This window comes from Ursus maritimus, unplaced genomic scaffold (assembly GCF_017311325.1).
Source record: "Ursus maritimus isolate PB19 unplaced genomic scaffold, ASM1731132v1 scaffold_9, whole genome shotgun sequence".
NCBI lineage: Eukaryota > Metazoa > Chordata > Mammalia > Carnivora > Ursidae > Ursus > Ursus maritimus.
In genome coordinates, this window is record NW_024427107.1 from 7,456,676 (window position 1) to 7,481,583 (window position 24,908).

At 34.0% G+C, this 24,908-nt stretch overlaps 1 protein-coding gene across 1 annotated transcript in view; it reads left to right on the forward strand.

Moving 5' to 3' along the window:
* The window catches only part of RP1 (RP1 axonemal microtubule associated), a 297,701-nt gene that overhangs the window by 49,731 nt on the left and 223,062 nt on the right, over positions 1-24,908 (forward strand). The window contains exons 4-7 of the mRNA XM_040626106.1: positions 4,487-4,573; positions 7,503-7,635; positions 16,841-16,992; positions 23,475-23,553. Coding sequence (XP_040482040.1) covers positions 4,487-4,573; positions 7,503-7,635; positions 16,841-16,992; positions 23,475-23,553 — 451 coding nt within the window. The remainder of the gene's footprint in view (positions 1-4,486; positions 4,574-7,502; positions 7,636-16,840; positions 16,993-23,474; positions 23,554-24,908) is intronic.

Here is a 24,908-nt window from a genome sequence, read left to right on the forward strand (position 1 = left end):
CCCTTAAATTTCTGTGGAACTGGAAAAGGCCCCGACTTGCCAAGAAATTGTTGAAAAGGAAACACAAAGTTGGGGCATCACGTTGCTGGATTTCAAGCTATACTACAAAGCTGTGATCACCAAGACAGCATGGTACTGCCACAAAAACAGACACATAGACCAATGGAACAGAATAGAGAACCCCAAAATGGACCCTTGGCTCTATGGTCAACTAATCTTTGACAAAGCAGGAAAAACATCTGGTGGAAAAAAGACAGTCTCTTCAATAAATGGTGCTGGGAAAATTGGACAGCTACATGCAAAAGAATGAAACTTGACCACTCTCTCACACCATACACAAAAATAAACTCCGAATGGATGAAAGGCCTCGATGTGAGACAGGATTCCTTCAAAATCCTAGAGGAGAACATAGGCTGCAACCTCTTTGACATCGGCCACAGCAACTTCTTTCATGACACGTCTCCAAAGGCAAGGGAAAAAAAGAAAAAATGAACTCGTGGGACTTCATCAAGATAAAAATTTTCTGCACAGCCAAGGAAACAGTCATCAAAGCAAAGAGGCAACCCACAGAATGGGAGAAGATATTTGCAAATGACATTACAGATAAAAGGCTGGTATCCAAGATCTATAAAGAACTTCTCAAACTCAATACATGAGAAACAAATCAAAAAGTGGGCAGAAGATATGAACAGACACTTTTCCAATGAAGACATACAAATGGCTAACAGACACATGAAAAAATGTTCAACATCACTAGCCATCAGGGAAATTCAAATCAAAACCACATGGAGACCAACATTCTAACCTTATGCCAGTTAGAATGGTAAAAATTGACAAGGCAAGAAACAACAAATGTTGGAGAGGTTTTGGAGAAAGGGGGGATCCCTCTTACATTCTTGGTGGGAATGCAAGTTGGTATAGCCACTTTGGGAAACAGTGTGGAGGTTGCTCAAAAGGTTAAAAATAGAGCTACCCTATGACCCAGCAATGCACTACTGGGTATTTACCACAAAGATACAGACATAGTGAAGAGAAGGGCCATATGCACCCCAATGTTCATAGCAGCATTGTCCACAATAACTAAACTGTGGAAGGAGCTGAGATGCCCTTCTACAGATGAATGGATAAAGAAGATGTGGTCCATATATACAATAGAATATTACTCAGCCAGCAGAAAGAATGATTACCCAACATTTGCAGCAACATGGATGGGACTGGAGGAGATTATGCTTAGTGAAATAAGCCAAGCAGAGAAAGACAATTATCATATGGTTTCACTCATTTGTGGAACATAAGGAATAGCAGGGAGATCGGTAGGAGAAGGAAGGGATGAATGGGGGGGTAAACAGAGGGGGAATGAAGCATGAGAGACTGACTCTGGGAAACAAACTGAGGGCTTCAGAGGGGAGAGGAGTGGGGCATTGGGATAGACTGGTGATGGATATTAAGGAGGGCACATATTGTGATGAGCACTGGGTATTATATGCAAATAATGAATCATGGAGCACTACATCAAAAACTAAGGATGTACTGTATGGTGACTAACATAACATAAATTATTATAAAAAATGAATATACACTACACACCTCTAGTAATCAAAACAGTATGGTATCAACATAAAACAGACACATAGATCAATGGAACAGAATAGAGAACTTATAAAGAAACCCATGCATATATAGTCAATTCATGATAAATGGAGGCAAGAATATACAACAAATAAATGGTGTTGGGGAAACTGGACAGCCACATGCAAAATAATGGAACTGGACCACCATGTTACACCATACACAAAAATTAGCTCAAAATCAATTAAAGTCTTGAATGTAGTATCTGCAACTGTAAAACTCCTGAAGAAAACATAGGTGGTAGCCTTTTTGACATTAATCTTGGCTGACTCCAAAGGCAAGGGCAAGAAAAGCAAAAATAAACAAGCGGTAGTACATCAAACTAAAATCTTCTGTAGGAAGGAGACCATCAACAAAATAAAAAGACAACTTACTGAATAGGAGAAGATATTTCCAAATCATATATCTAGGAAAGGGTTAATATACAAAATATATAATTAACTCCCATAATTCAATATCAGAGAAATAATCTGATTAGAAATGGATAGATCTGAATAGACATTTTCCCAAAGAAGATATATAAATGTCCAACAAGCACACGTAAAGATGCTTAACATCACTAATCATGAGGGAAATGCAAATAAAAACCATGTGATATCACTTCTCACCTGTTATCAAAAAGATAAGGAATAATAAGTTGGCAAGAAGAGGAGAAAAGAGAATCCTTGTGCACTGTTGGTGGTGATATAAATTGGTACAATTACTGTGGAAAACACTATGGAGATTTCTAAAAAAAAAAAATAATAGAAATACCATATGATCCAGCAATTCCAATTCTGGAATCAAAAAATGTGAAAATATTATTTCAAAAAGATATATGTACTCCTGTGTTCATTGCAGCATTATTTCAATAGCAAAGATATGGAACTAATCTAAGCATCCATTGATGGATGAATGGATAAAGATGTGGTATAAATACACAATGGACTACTACTCAGTCATAAAAAAGAATGAGATCTTGACACTTGTGGCCATGTAAGTGTACCTTGAGGATATTATACTAAGTGAAGTAAGTCAGAGAAAGACAAATACCATATGATTTCACTTATATGCAGAATCTAAAAAAAACCCACAAGGAAACAAAACAAAACTAGTAGATATCCAGAACTGGTAGTTGCCAGGTGGAAGGAGAGTTGAGGGTATAAATAAGTAACAGGGATGTAGTATTACAGCATTGCTGTAGTCAGTAATGTTGTATTGCACATTTGAAAGTTGCCAAGAGGGTAAATCTTAAAAGTTCTCATCACAGGAAAAAAATTGCGAAACTCTGCATGGTGACAGATGGTAACTAGACTTATTGTGGTGACCATTTCATAGGTTACACAAATATCACATCATATACATGAATCTAATATAATGTTATATGTCAATTATAGCTCAATAAAAAAGAACGTTATATATTAATGATAAAAAAAGTATTTGGTAGAATTTACCAATGAAACCATCTGTTCTAGGCCTTTTTTTATTGGGAAGTTTTTGATTACTGCTTCAATCTCTTTACTTTTTATAGGCCTATTCAGAATTTCTGTTTTTTCCTGAGTCAGTTTTGATAATTTGTGTGTTTCTAAGATTCATACATTTCATATAGGTTAACTAATTTTTTGGCCTACAATTATTCATGATATTCTTTTTTTATAATCCTTTTTCTTTCTGTAAGTTTAGCGGTAATGTCTCTATTTTCATTTCTGATTTTAGGAGTTGGAGTATTCTTTCTTTTTTCTTTAGAGTAGCTAAATATTTGTCAATTTTGGTGTTTTTGAAGAACCAACTTTTGATTTCATTGATTTTATTTACTATTTTCTATTTTATCTCCATTCTAATATTTATTATTTCCTTTTTTTCTGCTAGCTTTGCATTTAGTTTACTCTTCTTTTTCTAGTTCCTAACATTGTATAGCTATATTAATTATTTGAGATCTTCTTTATTCTTTTTCCTCTTCCTCTTTCTCTCCTCCCCATCTGTTTTCTCTTCCCACCTCCTTTTTCCTTCCCTCTCTTCCCTTTCTTCTTCCTCCTTTTCCGCCCCCTCCCCCTTTTTCCTTCTTTTTGCTTAGAGTCTCTGGATTAATTAGGTCAGAATCTCCAAAGAAGTTTTTTTCTCACAGTAAGCTTGCCAACTTAGCTGATGGGTACCCATCTGAAATGATTTCCTTTTTAAGTACATTCAAACTTTAAGGAATTACAGCTAAAATTTCCCTCTAAGCTCTGCTTTCACTTTATTCCCTATATTTTAATGTAATTATTATTTTTCATTAATCTCAAGTTCTTTTTTAATTTCCTTTGCAATTTCTTTAACTTATTGGTTGCTTAAGAGTATGTTGTTTAATTTACACATAGTTGCGGATTTTCAATTTTTCCTTCTTGTGGTGATTTCTAGTTTTATTCCATTGTAGTTAGAAACTATTCTCTTTGTGATTTCAGTCTTATTTAATTTTCAAAACTTTTTTTGTGGTATACAGTCTGCCCTGGAGAATGAATGTTCCATGTGTACTTGAGAGAACTGTATTCTGCTTTTGTTGAGTGGAATGTTCTATAAATATCTGTTATATCTAGTTGGTCTATAATATTGTTCAAGTCCTTAATTTCCTTATTGATCTTCTGTCTAGTTAGTCTACACATCATGCAGAGTGATGTATTGAAATTTCTAACCATTATTGTAGACTATTTCTCTATTCAGTTTTGTCAATTTTTGTTTCATATGTTTTGGCACTTTGTCATGAGATATATACATGTTTATAATTATTATATTTCTTGATGGTTAACCCCTTTATTGATATATAATGTCCTAATATGAGAGCTATTTTTAAATAGATTTTGTGAGATTACTTTGAAAAGACATTTTCTTGGTTCTTTTCTAGATCATGATGGGAGATATTGGAACACTCTTTAAGATTCGTATTGGTCATACTAACTCTGGACCCTCCCCTTCCTGGCACTGTAAAGAGGTAAAGACACATCAACACTCCTGTCCTTTGCAAAACCCTCTGCAAATTCTGTTCAGGAATCAAACCTCAAAGAGGCATTTCACACCTGTTGCAAATTGATGGAATCAAACCTAGATCTTTTTAGTCAGTATGTTTGTCAAAACAACAGTATCATACGCCCTTATTAATAATTTAATTCCTAATTTATTGAGGGAAGCACCTCAAGTAAATAATCCTTTTACCTCTTTGCAAAGAAAAGAAAGTACTTGGGACTCTGGATAAACTCCCATTACTTCTTCTTTTTATTTTAGTTTTAACTATTTTATTATTATTTTTATTAAGTAGAGTTGAAACACAGTGTTACATTAGTTTCAGGTGTACAACATCGTGTTCTGACAATTACATTGCTTCTTGATATGGTTGCACTATTGATGAAAATGTGACTAGGTGAATTTTATCTGTTTTGAAAGGATTGTAAAAATAGACCATTTGTGTTGGTGAAATAATAATCTGCTAGACTTGAATGCCAGCTCTCAAATTTGGTCTATTCATGCTAAGCAAATAATGCCACTTGAATACATTTAGTAGCAAAAAAAAGGCTTACGTTTTCTAAATTATTCAGAATTAAAAATTTTACTTAGTACCATAGTTGCCAACAAACGCTCTTCAACATTGAAAATCAAAAATCTTGTTATCCATTTTTGTGTATGGTGTATTTCCATCTTTTGTCATTTCAAAATAAATGAACTTATGTAAGCAAGTTCTCAAAATGCAAAGAACATCTTGTCAATCTCTGATATTCTTGGCAGACTTGTTCTACAGTTTTGTAATATGTGAGAAAATTAATGAAAAATTTGTGGAAGATAAGTAATCCCTTAAAAATGCTTTTATTCTGTTAGCAGATAAATATATATATGTATATATATATATATATAGTTGTTAATAATGCCATCTTTGGGACGCCTGGTGGCTCAGTTGGTTGAGCATGTGCTTTCCGCTCTGGTCATGATCTCAGGGTCCTGGGATCGAGTCCATGTGGGGCTCTCTGCTCAGTGGGTGCCTGCTTCTCCCTCTGCTCCTTCCCCTGAGAATATGCTCTCTCTCTCTCACTAGCTTTCTCTCAAATAAATAAAATCTAAAAAAAAAATAATGCCATCTTCTTTGCATTGAAGTCACAAAAGATCCTGAAGGAAATTGAAAAATGAAACTCACTTTATGAAAATATGAATGTAGAAGTTAGATTACTGCCTTTCTTCTATATGGCATAATTCTCTCTTTTATGCTATATAGAGTTTTTGAAGTATGCTATTCAAATTGATACTTAAGTGATCATATATAACATCTTTTACTTTTTTCTCTCCTAGTAAGTTAATTTATGAAAATTATCATTAATACTCCTGCAACCTGATTTGATTGAAAACCAATAAGCAATATTATATTTATTATACATATATGTTCAGCTGGGATGTTGAGACAGTGGTTAAGTGATCTGACAAGATTTTGTAATATTGCAGAGGAAAGACAAAAAAATTGGCTGAACATTCCTGTTGTCTGTCTTTGTATGACAATTACTGTCATTGAAAGGCAACTTGTTTGCCTGAGTTTTACCTCACCTGTCTTTGAGTACCAATGAAGAAGAGAGGTGTTCTTGATTCAAAGGTTTATTCTAGGTAGATGAGGCACTTATATAATTTACTAATTTTGCCAAGTTAAGTTGCTAGATAATGTGTTAGGTATTTTCTGTTCAATTCTTATAGTTTAGAAGTTTAAAATTTAAAATTTAAAGTAAGCCAATTTGTGCCTATAACTTGAAGGGATTTGAATTAAAACATTTAGTCCATTATAGCAATAATGATACAATGTTTCCAGAGTCCATAAAATAATTGCATTACTTTTAGGACTTTAATCTTGGTTCTTTCAAGTTTAGTTAAGAAGATTACAAAATAAAAAGTTTCAAATGACGATTTATTTTGTATTTCTCAAGTAATTTGGCTTGGGCTTTACTTAAAATAACCAAATCAAATAGCAATGCCAGCAGTCTTGTAAACCAATGATAATCTGTGTTTCTCAGGAAACCTTTCTAAAAGTGTGATTGTACCAAAATCACACATGGTATGAATTATTGAATGCAAATTTCTGGGCCTTACAAAATCTACAGAATTAGTATGTTTAGGGATTGAAAATCTATCTTTATAACAACCTCATTTCTTAAACACATTAAAATAGAAAATCTCTGATTAAGGCATTTTAAAGATTATAAGATTAACAGATAAAATAACACTCACTGAAGCTTTTAAAACAATAATAGTACCCTACTCATGAAAGACAGATTTTAGAATCAGGAATCTTAGTTTCTACTTTCTGATGATTTTTAGAATTCATCTGATCCTAACAGAATTTATTAACATCTTTGTTTAACTCCAGGGTAAATGGAATAGAAAGAATATGGCATAAGAGATACCCAAATAAATAATTATTGCTTAAATTTCATTCATTGCTGAGGACCCACAGAAAAAATACTGTATAAGTTTGATTCTGTAGTGCATGAAATCTAAGCTCATGTTAACATTTTATAAAATCATTTTGAAATAAAAAATGTATTTACTAAGAGATTAGAACAGGGAAGTAATAGATTTTTGAAAATTGTGAATCTCTTTCTAAATAGGAAAATATTGACACTTAGAAAATTTGGGGAGGAAATTGGTATTTTTAGCATTTCAATATAGAGAAGTTAGAAATAGAAAAATTTCAAAATAAAGAAAAGAAATGTCATTGTACTTGAGATGGCAATAAAAGAAGAAATTTTCTTGTCAAGTATTCAACAACTTGTATTTAAAAAGAAGTATCATGATATTCTATGAGCTAAGTGTCAGGCTTGGACAAAAACTTTTATTTGACTCTTTGATAAAGTATTCTAACATGTTTTACAAGAAATACTGTTGCTTTGTAGATACAATTGTGGAACATGAATTCTGGAAAAAAGTTTTATATACCTGTTCAACGATGGTTGGCACGAGATCAAGAGGATGGGGAAATCTGTCGAGAATTTCCTGTTTTAAACAAAGGACAACCCATGCTTCCAGGTAGGGAAGATCCAACTCCAGGAAGCACAAATAAAACTTGTTTGCCTAAATGCTTAAGGACAGGGAACTTGATAAATACATGGTGAGTAAACAAATAAATGAACAAATAATGAGTAAGCAACTGCTCATTTTTTACCAATTATCTCTTCTGATGTGAAAGCTGCATCTAAATATTTTGTAGTTGTTTCATGTACTGGCATTCAGGAATATGTTTTTGTCTACAATTAACCTTGCAGAGAGGTCAAATGAGATTCCTCTATTTTTGTTTTAAGATTTTATGTATTTATTTAGAGAGAGACAGAGCACAAGCAGGGGGAGGGACAGAGGGAGAGGGACAAGCAGACACCCCGCTGAATGGGGAGCCCCATGTGGGGTTCTGTCCTGGGACCCTGGGATCATGAGCTGAATTGAAGTCAGACACTTAACCAACTGAGCCACCCAGGTGCCCCTGAAATGTCTCTTAATCAAAACAAGAAATTAATTTTTAGAAGGTCATGAGACAGTTGAGTGCCCAACGAAGAAGTTATTCCATGGCTAAGAAATGCAAGTCAGTGGACACTTTAGCCACCAGGTTCTACCTTAGTTTTGAAAGGTAGGAAATGAAAACAGAACTGCTCAGGAAATGAAAACAGAACTGCTCAATGACTTTTTAAGCATTTGGCCAAAAGCAGAGGTGTATTCAAGCCTTATGTAAATATGGCTGAGAAATAGGTTAGTGAGTCACTTGTACTGCGTAGTTTAGGGTGACTCTGTAAGGGTGCTCTTGTGTTGGCTGGCCTCTGCTTTGGAAGAGAATAGAAGAATAAGAAAAAGGTACATAAGAATTATTAAATGGGTAATTTACAAAAATAAATTTTTCTTCTATCCAGAATATTTCTTACCCAAAATGTGATATCTTAGTTTTCTAAAGCAATAAATGGTAATAAATCTTATGTGAAGATTAAGAAGAGTTCCACAATGTCATATAATCTGATATTAGGCTTAGGTACATAATAACTTGTGTAACTTTTTTAGGGAAAGTAAAACATTTGCAGAAGCTGATGATTCCATTGTGACTTTTTAACTAAGGTGTAATAAACTCTCTGTTAATTTTCTGAAGTTGAAATATTTTGATATATTTGAATAGTTCCATTTGCAGAAAAGTGAAGGCTTGTATGAGCATTGTTCTCACCATTCATAAGCATTTTTATCACCCTTTATAAGCATTCTTCTCAACATTCTTCCTCATCAGCCTATTTGCTTCACCCAAAATGAGACATTGGCCAGGCACCCTGTTCCTACCCCACTGTTAGTCAGGATGCAGAGGTTATTTTTTGCTTTTTTGTGTCTTATTTTAACTGTAAAATTCTGTTCAAAGGATGCATATTCTTCAAATACATATTAATTTTTCTTGCTTTGTTTGTAGTACTTGGTACTTAAGGTTTATTAATAAACATTTTCCCCCAGTTTCTTCCCCCAGTTGGAGAAACCTCTTATATGTTATCTCTGTGCTATCTGTACCCTCTCATGTACTCTTAATAAACTTGGTAAGCTTTTAGTTATCTAAATCTCATTAGTAGATATAACAAATGATAGCTGATCTTAGCCATACTTTTGTTTAATATTCTAGCAAAGATTGGTGCTATGTTGAAGTGATGTTATTGTAGATAAGTGACAGCTTTCTCTGGTGACAGAGACATCAGTTCTAGGTGGTATAAACAAGGAAATGCTCGATTAGTGTCTTTTTTGCTATATTGAGTACCTTTGAGTCCATAAAGAATTAGGGCAGTATTTGTCATTTTTTTTTAAAGAGAGAGAGAGAGTGGGAGGGGGCAGGGAGAGGCAGAGGAAGAGAGAGACTCTTAAGCAGGCTCTGTGCCCAGCCTGGAGCCTGACTCAGGGCTCCATCTCACAACTCTGAGATCATGACCTGAACTGAAATCAAGAGTTGGACACTTAACCCACTGAGCCACCCAAGCACCTCAGGACAGTATTTGTCATTTAAGGTAAAAAGAAGTCTTAAAGTGTTTGCCTGATTAACCAGTATACTATCATATATACCTGAAAAAAATATGTTTTATAATTATGGAATTATTTTCCTACAGTGGGTAAGGGTTACTAAGATAACCAGAGCAAAAAAATGGACTTTCTCAGGCTAGTGAGGTATTTCTTTTTAACTTTAATTTAATTTTTTATTATTATTATTTTTTTAAGATTTTATTTATTTATTTGACAGAGGGAGAGATAGCCAGCGAGAGAGGGAACACAAGCATGGGGAGTGGGAGAGGAAGAAGCAGGCTCCCAGCAGAGGAGTCTGATGCGGCGCTTGATCCCAGGACCCTGGGACCACGCTCTGAGCCGAAGGCAGACGCTTAACGACTGAGCCACCCAGGCACCCCTAATTTTAATTTTTTAATTGTGATAACAAACACATAACAAAATTGACTGTCTTAACATATGTAAGTGTACATTTCAAGAGTGTTAAGTATATTCCCATTGTTTTGCAACAGATCTTTAGGACTTTTATCATCTTCCCAAACTGAAATTTTATTTCTTCTTTTGTGAATTTTGGCAGATTGTCTATTTCAGGCAATTGGTCCACTTTACCTAGGTCATCAAATTTGTGAACATAGAGTTGTTCATAGCATTCCTTTAGTATAATTTTAAGTTTCCATGGGATCTGTAGTGACATTCCCTCTTTGATTTCTGGTATTACTAATTTGTGTCCTCTCTCTTTTTTTCTCAACTAGCCTGGCTAGAGGCTTATTGATTTTATCAATCTTTTTGAATAACTTTTAGTTTCATTGATTTTCCTCTCTTGATTTCTTATTTTTGATTTCATTGATTTCTGCTCTAAGTCTTATTTCTTTATTTCTTGTCTACTTTGAATTTAATTTGCTCTTCTTTTTCCAGTTTCCCAGGGTGGAAACTTAGGTGATTGATTTTAGACTTTTCTTCTTTTCTAATGTAGGCATTCAATGTTATAAATCCCTTAGCATTGCTTTTGCTCCATCCCACAAGTTTTGATAAATTGTGTTTTTATTTCAGTTAAGTTCAAAATATTTTAGAATTTTGCTTCAGATTACTTCTTTGACCCATGTGTTATTTAGAAGTGTGTTATTTGATCTCCATGCATAATGGAATTTTTCAGTTATCTTTCTGTTACTGATGTCTAGCTTAATTCCACTGTGGCCTGAGAGAAGACATTGTATGATTTCTGTTCTTTTAAAGCTGTTAAGGTTTGTTTTATGGCCCAGACTGTGATCTATCTGGGTAAATGTCCCATGTGAGTGTGGGGAAAAATGTGTGTTCTGCTGTTGTTGGATGAAGTAATCTATAGATGTGAATTATAAACCATTGATCCACAGTGTTGTTGAGTTCACTTATGTTCTTATTGATTTTCTGCTTGCTTGATCTGTCCATTTCTGTGAGAGGGGTGTTGAAGGCTCCAACTATGATAGTGGATTCATCTATTATTCCTTGCAATTCTATTACATATTCTACATGAGTTTTTGCCTCATGTAGTCTGATGCTCTGTTGTTAAGCATATACACATGAAGTATTATCATGTCTTCTTGGAGAACTGACCTTTTTATCATTATGTAATGCCTTTCTTTATACAGGATAGCTTTCCCTGCTTTAATATCTGCTGTGACTGAAATTAATACAGCTATTCCTGCTTTCTTTTGATTAGTTTAATATGGTATATTTTTCTCTGTCCATTTACTTTTAATTGATGTGTATCTTTATATTAAAAGTAGGTTTCTTATAGATAAAATAAAGTTGGGTCTTATTTTTTAATCCACTCAGACAATTTTTTAATTGGTTCATTTAGACCATTGATGTCCAAAGTGATTGTCGATATAATTGGATTAATATATACCATATTTGCTGTTTTCTATTTGCTTCTTTTATTCTTTGTTCCTGTTTTTGTCTTTCACTCTTATTCTGTTTTTGTGATTTTATTTTATTTTTTAAAGATTTTATTCATTTATTTGACAGAACATAAGCAGGAGGAATGGCCGGCAGAGGGAGAGGGAGAAGCAGGCTCCCTACTGAGCAAGGAGCTCCACATGGGGCTCGATAGGGCTCCATCCCAGGACCCTGGGATCATGACCTGAGCCAATGGCAGACATTTAACTGACGGAGCCACCCAGGCGCCCTGTTTTTGTGATTTTAAGAGAGTATTCAATTGAGAACATCATTCCATTTTCTTTCCTTTCTCAGCCTATCAGTTATACTTAAAAAAAAACTTTATTAAACTTTATTTAATGGCTGCTCTACAGTTTCAAGTATACATTTACAGCTAATCCAAGTCCACTTTCAAATAACTATATCTCTTCATGGGTAATGTGAGTACCTTATAATAACAAATAATTCTTTTCTTCTATATCTTGTATCATTGCTTTATTTTTTATATATAATAACACACAAGCATATATTATGTATACATACATAAACATATATAAATAAATGCATTGATGCTATTATTATTTTAAATAAGCATATGTTAAATGAGTTAAGAATAAGAAAAATAAAAGTTTTTGTTTTATCTTCATTTATTGCTTCTTTGATTGTCTTTCTTTCTTTACATAGGTCTGAATTTCTGACCTATATTATTTTCCTTCTTTTTTAAGAACAGCTTTTAACAATTTCTGCAAGGCAGGTCTACTGGCAACAAATTTTCTCAATTTTTGTTTGTCTGAGAAAGTTTGTATTTCTCCTTCACTTTTGGTAGATAATTTCACAGGGTAGAGAATTCTACCTCGGTGTTTTTTTCTCTTAATACTTTTAATATTTCACTCTTTTCTTGCTTGCATGTTTGCTGAGAACTCAGATGTAATTCTTATCTTTGTTTCTTTATAAATAAGGTTTTTTTTTCTTTATTTCTTCAGGATTTTTTTCCTTTATCTTTGGTTTCTTGTAGTTTGAAAATGATAAGCCTAAAGTAGTTAAAAATTTTTTTATTTTGGCATTTACCCTTCTTGGTGTCCTCTGAGCTTCCTGGATCTTTGGTTTGATGTCTGACATTAGTTTGGGGAAATTTTTAGTCATTATTGTTTCAAATATTTCTTTTGTTCCTTTCTTTCTTTTTTCTCCTGGTATTCGCATTGTGTGTACATTACACCTTTTGTAGTTTCCCAGAGTCCTTGTTTTTCAGTCTTTGTTCTCTTTGCTTTTCAGTTTTGGAGGACTCTATTGATATATATTTGGAGGACTCTATTGAGATATCTATTGATTGATAAGCTCAGAGATTCTTTACTTATCAGTGTAGCATCTAATAAGCCCATCAAAGGCATTCTTTGCTTTTGTTATAATGTTTTTTTAATTTTTAAATTTATTTTATTTATATTTTTTATTTTTTTAAAAGATTTTACTTATTTATTTAAGAGAGAGAGAGAGCACAAGTGGGGGGAGCTGCAGGCAGAGAGAGAGGGAGAAGCAGGCTCCCCGCAGAGCAGGGAGCCCAACACAGGGCTCGATCCTAGGACCCTGGGAATCATGACCTGAACCAAAGGCAGTTGCTTAACTAACTGAGCCACCCCGGATAATTTTTTTTTTAATTTATTTTTAAAGAGTGTGTGTGTGTGTGTGTGTGTGTGTGCACAAGTGAGGTGAGGGGCAGAGGGAGAGAATCTTCAAGCAGACTCCCTACTGAGTGCAGAACCTGATGTGGGGCTCGATCCCATGACCCATGAGATCATGACCTGAGCCAAAACCAAGAGTTGGACGCTTAACTGAGTCACTCAGTTTCCCCTGTTACAATGTTTTTTATTTCTAGCATTTCTTTTTGATTCTTTCTTAGGAATCCCATCTTTCTGCTTACATTGTCCATTTGTTCTTGCATGTTATCTATGTAATCTATTAGAGTCTTTGGCATATTAATCATAGTTATTTTAAATTTTCAGTCTGATAATTTCAAGTGCCCTGCCATGTCTGCTTCTGATGCTTGCTCTTTCTCTTCAAATTGTGTTTTTTGCCTTTTAATATGCCTTATAATTTTTTCTTGATAGCTGGCATGATGTACCAGACAAAAGGAAATATAGTCAATAGGCCTTTAGTAATACAGTGGTGAGGCATGGGGGGAGGGAAGGGTTTAATAGTCTTAGAATTAGGTTTCAGTCTTTTAGTGACTCTATGCCTTTGTACCTTGAACTTCATAACTATTTCTCAGTTTTTTTCCTTCTTTCTTAGATGGGACAGGATGGCTGAGTTGGGTATTTCCCTTCCCTGTGCTCAGTCAGGCTCCATTAATACCCTAGCGGGTTAGGATCTGGTTAATTTGTTTCTCAAGAGGGCAGGACTTATTAAGAACATAGTGAGGGCACTGGTGTAGTTAAAAATGCTTCCCTCTGCCAGAATTAGGGAGCAAATTTTCTCCCATATTTACTGTGAGAACCTAGGCGAGCTCCTGAAGGCAAAACTCACAAAAGCGCAGGGGCTCCTATGATTAAGAACTCCCCCTGGAGTTTTTACCTCTCAGACGGCAATGAACCTCCAACAATTTGTTAATTATAGTTCAGAATTTCCTGTGCCAGCAGTGGTTGCCATGGCAGTTTCTTTTCTTTCTTCCTTTCTTCCTTCCTTTCTTTCTTCCTTCCTTCCTCCCTCCCTCTCTCCCTTCCTTCCTTCTTTCCTTCCTTCCTTCCTTCCTTCCTTCCTTCCTTCCTTCCTTTCTTTTTAAAAGATTTTATTTATTTTAGAGAGAACATGAGCAGGGAGGGGCAGAGAGGTAGGGAGAAAGAATCTGAAGTGGACTTTGTATTGAGCATGGAGCCCAATGCAGGCTTGATCCCAACCGGGAGATCATGACCTGAGCTGAAACCAAGAGTGAGACGCTTAATCGACTAAGCCACCCAGGTACCCCTCCATGGCAATTTCTATTCATGAGTCTCTGCTACCATCTAAGCTGTGACTCCTTCTTTGTGCATCTGTCTCTCCAATCTTGGGGGCTGTAGCTTGCCCTGGGTCCTTATCTCTTTTATGGATTCAAAAAGAGTTGTCGATTTTTTAGTCTGTTCAGCTTTTTGCTTGTTAGGCTGGAGTGGTACCTTTGAAGCTTCTTGCATGTGGAACAGGGACCAGAGCTGAAACTCTATACCCATTAAACAGTAATTCCCTCTCCTTCATTCACTCACCATTTGGCAATCAACTTTCTACTTTTTATTTTCTATGATTTTGACTACTTTAGAATCATGAGTGGAACATATATTTACCAATTTGTAATTGGCTTATTTCACTTAGCATAGTATTCTTGTGGTTCATCCATGTTGTACTATGTAACAGAATTTCCTTCTTTCTTAAGGTCACAACATGTTCTTTTTGCTCCTCTGACTAGATAATTTCAAATCACCTACTTGTCTTCAAATTCACGGATTCTTTTTCTGGTCAAGTTTACTTGTTAAATCTGCTTAATGAATTTTTCAGTTTGGTTAACTTCAGCTCCAGAAGTTCTGTTTGGTTCTTCACAGTTTCTGCCTCTTTTTTGATATTCTCATTTTGTGCATCGTTTTCCTGATGTTATTTAGTTGTAATTCTGTGTTCTCTTTTAGGTCATTTTTTTATCTTTAAGATGAGTATTTGAACTCATTGTCAGGTTATTCATAGATCTCCATTTCTTTATCATTGATCTTTTTTTTTTATTTAATTTGTTCCTTTTATTGGGCCAAATATTTTTTTTTGGCTTCATACTCTTTCTTCTCTCCTTCAGCTATGTGACATGAGTATCAGATTTTTATTGTTGTTCCACAGGTCTCGGAGGCTCTGTTTATTCATTTATTATTTTTTTAAAGATATTTTTCTCTTTTGTTAAGTTGGATAATTTCTATTTACTCTTTCTTCAAGTTCAGTAATGTTGTCTTCTGTCCTTCTCATTCTCTGGACCCTATTCAGTAAGTTTTAAAATTTGCTTATGGTGTTTGTTGAGATCTAAGATTTCCATTTGGTCTTTTTTAAGTTTTCTTTTGTTGATACTCTCTATATTTCCATTGATTTTGAGAGTGCATGATTGTTTACAGTAGCATTTGTATCATAGTTGCTGTAAAGATTTTGTCAGATAATTCCAGTACTTCGTATCATTTTGAAGTTGATATCTCTTCTTCATTGTCTTTTCCCATATGATTTGAAATTTTCCTGGTTCTTCATATGCTGAATAATTTTGAATTATATCCTGGATATTTTACATATTATTATTTGAGACACTGGATGTTATTTAAATCCTGTGGAGAATGTTTATATTTTTGTTTTAACAGGCAGTTGACCATTGGTTAGTTTGTCAGGCCACAAATTCCAACTGTCATCTGTGGGCTGTGGTTCCATTGTCAGTTTAGTTTTAAAAGACTTTGCAGTGCTATTCAGATTTGTCCCACCTGTATACTATTCATTGGTGAATCTGAGGCCTACATGAAGGTTTATCTATTAGTTTAGATCTCAAAGTCTTTGGTATTCATGCATCTTTAGCTTAGGGATTAGCCCAGGAGTTAATAAAGAGCTTTCTGTGTTTGCCTTTCTTCCCTCTATGAACCTCTTTGGTACTTTCCAGTTCCCTGGTTCCTGTTTTTGGTCTTTTAATGATTAGCTGATGCTTTAGTTTACCTGTTTTGCTGTACATTTCTGTAGTCTTCCTGTGTCCAGGGCTAAGTAATGGTAGAACAGAGAGAGTAAAGGAAACAATTGCGATTGACCCCACCCTATTAAAGCCCAGATCCTGTGAACAGAGGCTGAAGTTCTCCCTGAGAGTGTGGGTTCCTGTTTGCTTCTGTGCCTAGGCACTGGGATGTGAGAGAATGGGGAAATGAAAGGGCAAAAAAAAAAATGTAGAATATCTGTACTGTCTCCAAGTGTTAGGAATTTTCTTTCCTGCTTCTTAAGCCTGAGCAAGAGGGCTCTCCTGAGCTCCCTGTGTCTGAGCTTCAGTACCTATTTCCAGGTTTCTGGTGAACTGAGTTCAGGGTGGAAGATACCAGAGGACAAAAAAAGAGGACACTGCCACTTCTTGGTACCTCCAAATCTGATCTTCTTTCCCAATCCCCCCAGTACATCAGCATTTTCCTACAGCTGTTCTATGCATTTCATCAAGATTTTATAGCTGTATTCAGTGGGAGAGACTGGGTAGAGTATGTTACTGCATTTTAACTGGAACTGGAACTCTTGATTAGATGTAAGTAATTTTTCTATCATATGAATAATTCTTGTCATATAAAGCTTAGTTTTCTTTTTTTGTCAGTGACAGTATATGAAGTGCATGTGGCAACAGGTGAGCGTTGGAATGCTGGAACAGTAGCAAGTGTGTACATTTCTATCTATGGGGAAAAGGGAGATTCAGGATCCAGACAACTAATTCGATCAAAGAGTTCCTTCAGCTTTTTAAGAGGACAAGTAAGTGACAAAATCTCTTGTCTGATTTTTTTTAATGTGGTAAAAAAATAAAATAAAAATTTACTACAGTCATAACTATGTTTAAGTGTTTTTAAGTTCACTAGTGTTAAATATATTCACAGTATTGTGCAACAGATATCTAGAAATTTTTCATCTTGCAAAACTAAACCTCTGTACTCATTAAAGAACTCCATATTTCCCCCTCCCCTCAGCCCTTGCCAATCACCATTCTATTTTCTGTTTCTATAAATTTGACTTCTTCAGATAACTCATATAATTGGAATCCTACAATAATTGTCTTTTTGTGACTGACTTATTCCATTTAGCATAATGTCCTCAATATTCATCCACGGTGTACAGTGTGGTAGGATTTCCTTCCTTTTTAAGGCTGGATAATATTTTATTGTACATATGTACCACATTTTTTGATCCATTTATCCACTGATGGAAATTTTGGTTGTTTCAAACTCTTGCCTATTGTGAATAATGTAATAGGTGTGCAAATATCTCTTCAGTACCCTTCATTCAATTCTTTTGAATATATGCTTAGAAGCAGGACTGCTGGATTGTATGGAACTTCTTTTTTTAATTTTTTGAGGAATTGGCATAGTGTTTTCATAGCAAATGCAACATTTTACAGTCTCACCATCAATACACAAGGGTTCCAGTTTCTTCACATCCTTGCTAACACTTATTTTCTGTTTTTATTTAAAAAATTTCTTACAGTAACCATCCTAATGGGTGTGAGGTGATGGCTCATCGTGGTTTTGATTTGCATCTCTCCATTCTTAAATGTCATTTTCACATCTTTTAGACATTTGTCTATTTCTTGTTGAGTTGTAGTTCTTTATGTACTCTGGATTTATTTCTTACCACAAGTATGATTTGTAAATATTTTCTTCCATTCTGGAAGTTGTCTTTTCATTCCTTTAATTGTATCCTTTGATGCTTAGAAATTTTTAATTGATGTAGTCTCCTTTGTCTATTGTGCTTTTTTCTTTTTCTATGCTTTTGGTGTCGTATCCAAGACATCTTTGCCAAATCCAGTGTTCCCAAGGTTTATCCCTATTTTTTTTCCCTAGGAGTTTTTAGTTTTGATTATTCTGTTTAGATTTTAAATCCATTTTGAGTTAATTTTTGTATATGCTATAAAGTAAGGGTCTCGTTCTTTTGCATGTGGATATCTAGGTTCATCAACAGTATATTGAAGAGATTTCTTTTCCCTGTTAAATGGTCTTGACACCTTTGTCAAAGATGATTTGGCCATATATATGCGGGTTTATTTCTGGGCTCCCTGCTCTATCCTATTTGTGTATATTTCTGTCTTTATGTTAGTACTGTGCTGTTTTAATTACTATAGCTTTGTAATATGTATTGAGATTAGGAAGTGTGAAATCTCTAAGTTTGTTCTTTTTTAAAGATTGTTTTACTATTCAGCATCCCTCGAGATTCCATGTGAATTATAGGTTGCATTTTTCTACTTATGCAAAACACCTTTGGGATTTTGAAAAAATAAATGTTTTCTTAAAATTGAAGAATAGTTGACATACAATGTTATAGTACCTTTGGGTGTACAACATAGTGATTTGACAATTCTATGCATTGCCATTGGGATTTTGATAGGGATTGTGTTGAATCTGTAGATGCTTTGGTAGTATTGACAACAATATTGTCTATCCATTTACTTTTGTCTGCTTTTATTTATTTCAGCAATTTTTTAAATTGAAGTATAATCAATATACAACATCCTATTAAGTTCAGGTGTACATAATGAAACTCAATATTTTTAATACAATATGAAATAATCCCCATGTTAAATCTAGTTACCATCTGTCACCATACAAAGTTATTATATTACTGATTATATTCCCTAGGCTGTGCATTATATCCCGATGACTTACTTGTTTCATAACTGGAAGTTTGTATCACTTAATCTCCTTCACATATTTCACCTCTCCACCCCAATCCCTCACCCTTCTGGTAACTAGTAGTTTGTTTCTGGTATCCATGAGTCTGTTTCTGTTTTGTATGTTCATTTGTTTTGTTCTTTAGGTTCTACAAATAAGTGAAATAATATAGCATTTCTCTTTCTCTGTCTAACTTATTTCATTTTGCATAATATACTCTAGTTGTATTCATGTTGTTTCAAATGCAAAATTTTATTCTATTTTATGGCTCAGTAATATTCCATTGTGTGTGTGTATATATACCCCACATCTTCTTTATCCATTCATCTATCAATGGACACTTAGGTTGCTTTCATATCTGGGCTATTATAAATAATGCTGTAATTAACATAGGGATACACATATCTTTTTGAATTGGTGTTTTCATTTTCTTCAGATAAATACCCAGAAGTGGAATTATTGGATCATATGGTAATCCTTTTTCAAATTTTTTGAGAATCCTTTTTACTGTTTTCCACAGTGGAAAACAGTACATTTCCAGTACATTTCCACCAATAGTGTACGAGGTTACCCTTTTCTTCACATCCTTGACAACACTTGTTATTTCTTATCTTTTGGATAATAGCCACTCTGACAGCCACGAGGTGATACATCATTGTGGTTTTGAATTGGATTTTCCTGATGGCTAGTGATCTTGAGCATCTTTTCATGTGTTTGTTGGCCATGTGTATGTCTTCTTTGGAATAATGTGTATTCAAGTCCTCTACCCATTTTTAAATCAAGTTACTTGTTTTTGATACTGAGTTGTATAAGTTCTTTATATATTTTGGATATTAACCTCTCTTTGGATGTATAACTTACAAATATCTTCTCCCATTCAGTAGGTTGCTTTTTTGTTTTGTTGATGGTTTCACTCGTGTAAAAGCTTTTTATTTTGATATAGTTCCAATAGTTTAATTTTACTTTTGTTTCCTTTGCCTTCAGAGACATATCTAGAGAAATGTTGCTATGGCCGATATCAGAAACTACTGCCTGTGTTCTCTTCTAGTTGTTGTTATTGTTGTTGTTTTGTATAGTTTTAGGTCTCACATTTAGGTCTTTAGTCCATTTTGAGTTTATTTTTGTGTATGGTGTTAGAAAGTGGTCCAGTTTCATTCTTTTGCATGTAGCTATCAGGTATTAACTCTTCTTTAAATGGTATAATTCACCCGTGAAGCCATCTGGTCCTGGACTTTTTTTTTTTTTTTTGGTTGGGGGAGGGTACTTTTTAAAATTACTGATTCAGTGTAATTACTTATAATTGGTATATTCAGATTTTCTGCTTTTTGTGATTCACTCTTAAAATGTTTGTGTTTCTAGGAATTTATCTATTTGTTCTAGCTTTTCCAGTTTGTTGACATTATCTACATATGTCATAAATTATATCTTTATATATTGTAAAACCACTAACATAGTTTTTTATACTTTCGTCTTTTAGTTCTATATAGTAAAGTGGTCCTAGGCACCAAAATTATAATAGTAAAAGTTGCTGTACATTGTCTGTGTATTTACCTTCACTGGGAGAATATGTTTTTGTATGGCTTTGTGTTGCTGTCTGGTGTTCTTTTTTCCAACTTGAAGGAATACCTTTAGCATTTCTTGTAGGACAACCTGGTGGTAATGAATTTCCTCAGTTTTTGTTTTATCTGGAAAAATCTTAATTTCTTTCTTTTTTTTTGAAAGACAGTGAACATCTGATATAAAATTCTTGGTTAGCAGATTTTTCTTTCAGCGGTTCCAATACATTATACATTGTCATCTAGCTTGCATGATTTCTGCTCCAGAATCCACTCAAGAACTTATAAATGCTTGCTAGTACACCATGAGTCATTTTTCTTTGTTGCTTTCAAGATTTTCTCTTTGTCTTTAACTTTTGACAATTTGATTTTAATGGATCTTGTTTGGGTCTCTTCAGGTTTATCTTAAAATTCATTGGTCATCTTGAATTCGTATGTCCATTTCTCTTAGATTTGTTGTTTTTGGCAATTCTTCAGATAAGCTGTTTGCCCCTTTCTCTCTTTTTTCTTCTTCTGTGATTCTCATAATGCATATACTGATCTGCTTGTGGTGTTCCATAAATCCCTTCTGTTCTCTTCACTTTTCTTCATTGTTTTCCTTTTTTTCTCCAATTTTGATGATTTCAAATGATTTGTCTTCAAGGTTGCTTTTTTTTCTTCTGCCTGATCAAGTCAGTTATCCAAATCATTTAATGAATTTGATTCAGTTATTGTATGTAGGAGCTTCAGAATTTCTATTTGGTGCTCTTTTTGTTTATTTTTTTTTAATTTAAATTTTGTTAGTTAACATACAGTGTATTTGGTGCTTTCTTATTTCCATCTTTTGTTGATATTCTCATTTTGTTCATGCATCAGTTTTTGCTTTTGTTAAGTTGACTTTCAGTGTTATTTTTTTTAAGCTTACTGAACATATTTGACACAGTTTTAATTTATTTCTCAGAAAGTTCAGAGATCTTCATTTCCTTAGGGTTGGTTTCTCTAATTTATTTTGTTTCTTTGATTGGGCTGTGTTTCCCTCTTTATATGTCTTGTGATCTTTTGTTGAGATTTGGCATTTGAAAAAATAACTATCGCGCCTAATCTTAAAGGACTGCATTGTGAGGGGAAGACCCTCACCAATGAAGCTGGTTAGAGTTTTCAGGGCCTCTCATACTTTTTTGGCTATGTATCCTCTCTGGGCTTGTATATGTGCTTTTAACTGTCTTAATTTCCCTAAGCTTCTTGCTCCTGTTTCTTCTCCTGTGCTCATATTCTCTTGCACTCCACCCCATGTCTGCCTGCTATATACTTCACAATCTCTGTAGCTCTGACTTGCCACAGTCCTCTTCTCTGTTTTTGTTGTCTTCCAAACTCTGCTGCCATTAGTACTTGAGTTAAGTGAGAGAGAAATCAGTTCTTTGGGCAGCCCCCAGAAAAGCCAGAATTTTGTATACATTGTGTACTCTTTTGTTTTTGCCCCAAAAGAGGATCCAGGATATGGAAAGTTTCTTCTCAATTACAGCACACTATGCCAAGTAGGGCATGCAAAAGGTCATAAACTTCCCTACCTCTTTTGATGGAATTCCTTTTTTATTATGCATTGGAGTAGGTACTGCAGCTTCTCATCTAGTGTCCAGAATTTGCACAGATGTATTCTAGCCCCATATATTATTGTTAAAATGGTATCTCCCCTGGGGAGTGAGGGCTTGGTTTTGCCTGGTCCACTGTCTTACTGAAGTCATTTTCTATTGTCTGATTTTAAATCTACCTTTATGTTGTTAAATGACATTTACTGTATATAACAACTTTCATTGTCAAATGTGGAAACTGAATATGTAACATTATTTTTACTATTACCTGTATTAATTATATTTAACTGAGTAAAGCATAAAAGGCTCAATATATTTTAATTATTTCAACTCTTTTTGATGACCCAAATAATTTTTAAATGAGTATGTCAGGATATTTTAATTACATGTGTCCTTTCTTTTTCTTAGAATTCTCTATATCAATGATCATAAATATCATAACTCATAATTTTCTCTGCTATTATTTTTTTTGCACAGAAAGTCCTCCTTTTCTAGCAGATGTGTTTCATAGATAAAGAGAGGACAATGTTACCCATTAATCTGTACACAGACAACATTTTTCTTTGTAAATGAATGTAAATGGCTTTATCTGTTATTTATATTCTTTATAGTCCACTTATGTAGAGGCAGAGTGGTTGCAAAGGAAAGTAGTATTATGATATATCAGAGGAACTGATCTCTAATCCTTGTTCTGTGCCTCACTCTTCTTTTTGTGGAATGAATTTTTTTCTCACTGAGTGACTTCTAAGAATAAAACAAAATGTATCTGAAAATATTTCAAAAAGTTTAAGTCACTACATAAATGAAAATATTATTTTTGTTTCTGGATGATTTTTCAACTGATATGCTACATCATATATTTTTCTTACATTTTAACCTATATCATTATCTTAGATTTTATCAAAAGAACTTTGTGCTCCTTACTTTTGCCCATATTCTGAATACATAAACCTTTGGAGCGCAAACATGAATAATTTTTATTGTAGCAGCACATTGGGACTTCAGATACATGTTCTAAATTTCCAATTATTTTCGCATCAATATCCTAAAATTACTTTAGAAACATTGTATTTGACAATGGCCCATAAACATTGCTTTAAAAATTTCATTCTAAGGCAGGTAAGAGTTGGTTGTATTTAAAGGAATGAAAAAAATTTAGTATATTTTGTAATTATTACATTTATGTTATTATTATTATTTAAAACATACATTTGTAAAGTCCCCAAATTTATGTTTTCAAAATGACATGGCCAACAAAAATGAGTGAAGTATATTAGAAATCTTATTATGTTCTACCAATTAACATTGTTTTACCTTTACATTCTTAATTTAGATTTATTGAATGACCCTAATTCTTTTCCTAATTAATTTTTAGTGTATCTTAATATATAATCTTATTAAAAATCAGACTCATAGTCCAGATCTAACTATACCCTTTTGATTTGTTACAGACAGCCACCTTCTCCCTAGAAGCTGTGCACCTTGGGAATTTGTATAAGATTGTCATAGGCCATGATGGGCTTGGCCCAGGTAAGAGTCTTACATAAGTAGATAGTCAAGGTTTGATTCCACTGTATTCGTGTAAAACCCTAAAATTTAGTTAATAATTACAGGAAATTTATAAGAAATTCATCTTTAAGTATGACTATCCAAAATTAGAGATAATGCTAAGTGAAATAAGTCAAGCAGAGAAAGACAATTATCATATAATTTCTCTCATCTATGGAACATAAGAACTAGGAAGATCGGTAGGGGAAGAAAGAGATAAAGAAAGGGGGGGTAATCAGAAGGGGGAATGAAGCATGAGAGACTATGGACTATGAGAAACAAACTGAGGGCTTCAGAGGGGAGGGGGGTGGGGGAATGGGATAGACTGGTGATGGGTAGTAAGGAGGGCACATATTGCATGGTGCACTGGGTGTTATACACAACTAATGAATCATCGAACTTTACATCGAAACCAGGGATGTACAGTATGGTGACTAACATAATATAATAAAAAAACATTAAAATAAAAAAAATAAAATATTGAACACAAATATTCTTTAAATTTTAAGTAGATGTGTATTTTCTTTTCTTTTCTTTCTCTCTTTCTTTCTTTCTTTCTTTCTTTCTTTCTTTCTTCCTTCCTTCTTTCTTTCTTTCTTCTTTCTTTTTCTTTTTGGATGTAAGCTTGTCCAAATGCATGCTCTGCCTAGAATGCTAGCATGAGTGATGCATAGAAATTGGGGGAATTTGGGATTTATATGCTGTGGCATGTGGCAGCATTCTAACATGCTACTTGTGGGTATAGCAGCAGTGTCTGCTGGCAGTGACATTCCATGAAGTACTAGCAATAGTGCCAACAGTGGCATATTAAGGAGACTGTCTTGGCAGCAAGTTCTCAGCTGTGTTTTCTGCTGCTATTTTGTTTATGCTTCTTTCTCAAGTTCCCCATCAGTTCAGTGAGATAACCTACATCTTCCCAATAAGTTCATTTTTGGCTACTGTGTAAAACAAACATAAGATAAAATTCTTCAACAAAAGATAGGAGTACTAAAGTGTGCATACCACGAAAAGGATAAAAAACTAAAAAGCATCAAATAAGAGGATAAACTCTTTCACTAAAAAGTATCAATACATAATTGTCAAAGTGTTAAAAACAAAGTTTTCTTACCAATATATACTAAAAATATGTTTCAATAATGAATGAGAAAATGAGCAAGGTGAGAAAACTCATTCAAAGGAAGTTACATGAAACTGAAAAATATATTCCTATAATCAGTGAAAACAAAAAGAATGATGGGTGAAATTGATAAATTAAATTAAAAATGCGGCTAATGCCCTAAGATAGTAAAAACATACCTGTGATGTTGTCTTCTCTCTTGGATGTAATTCGGTTATAT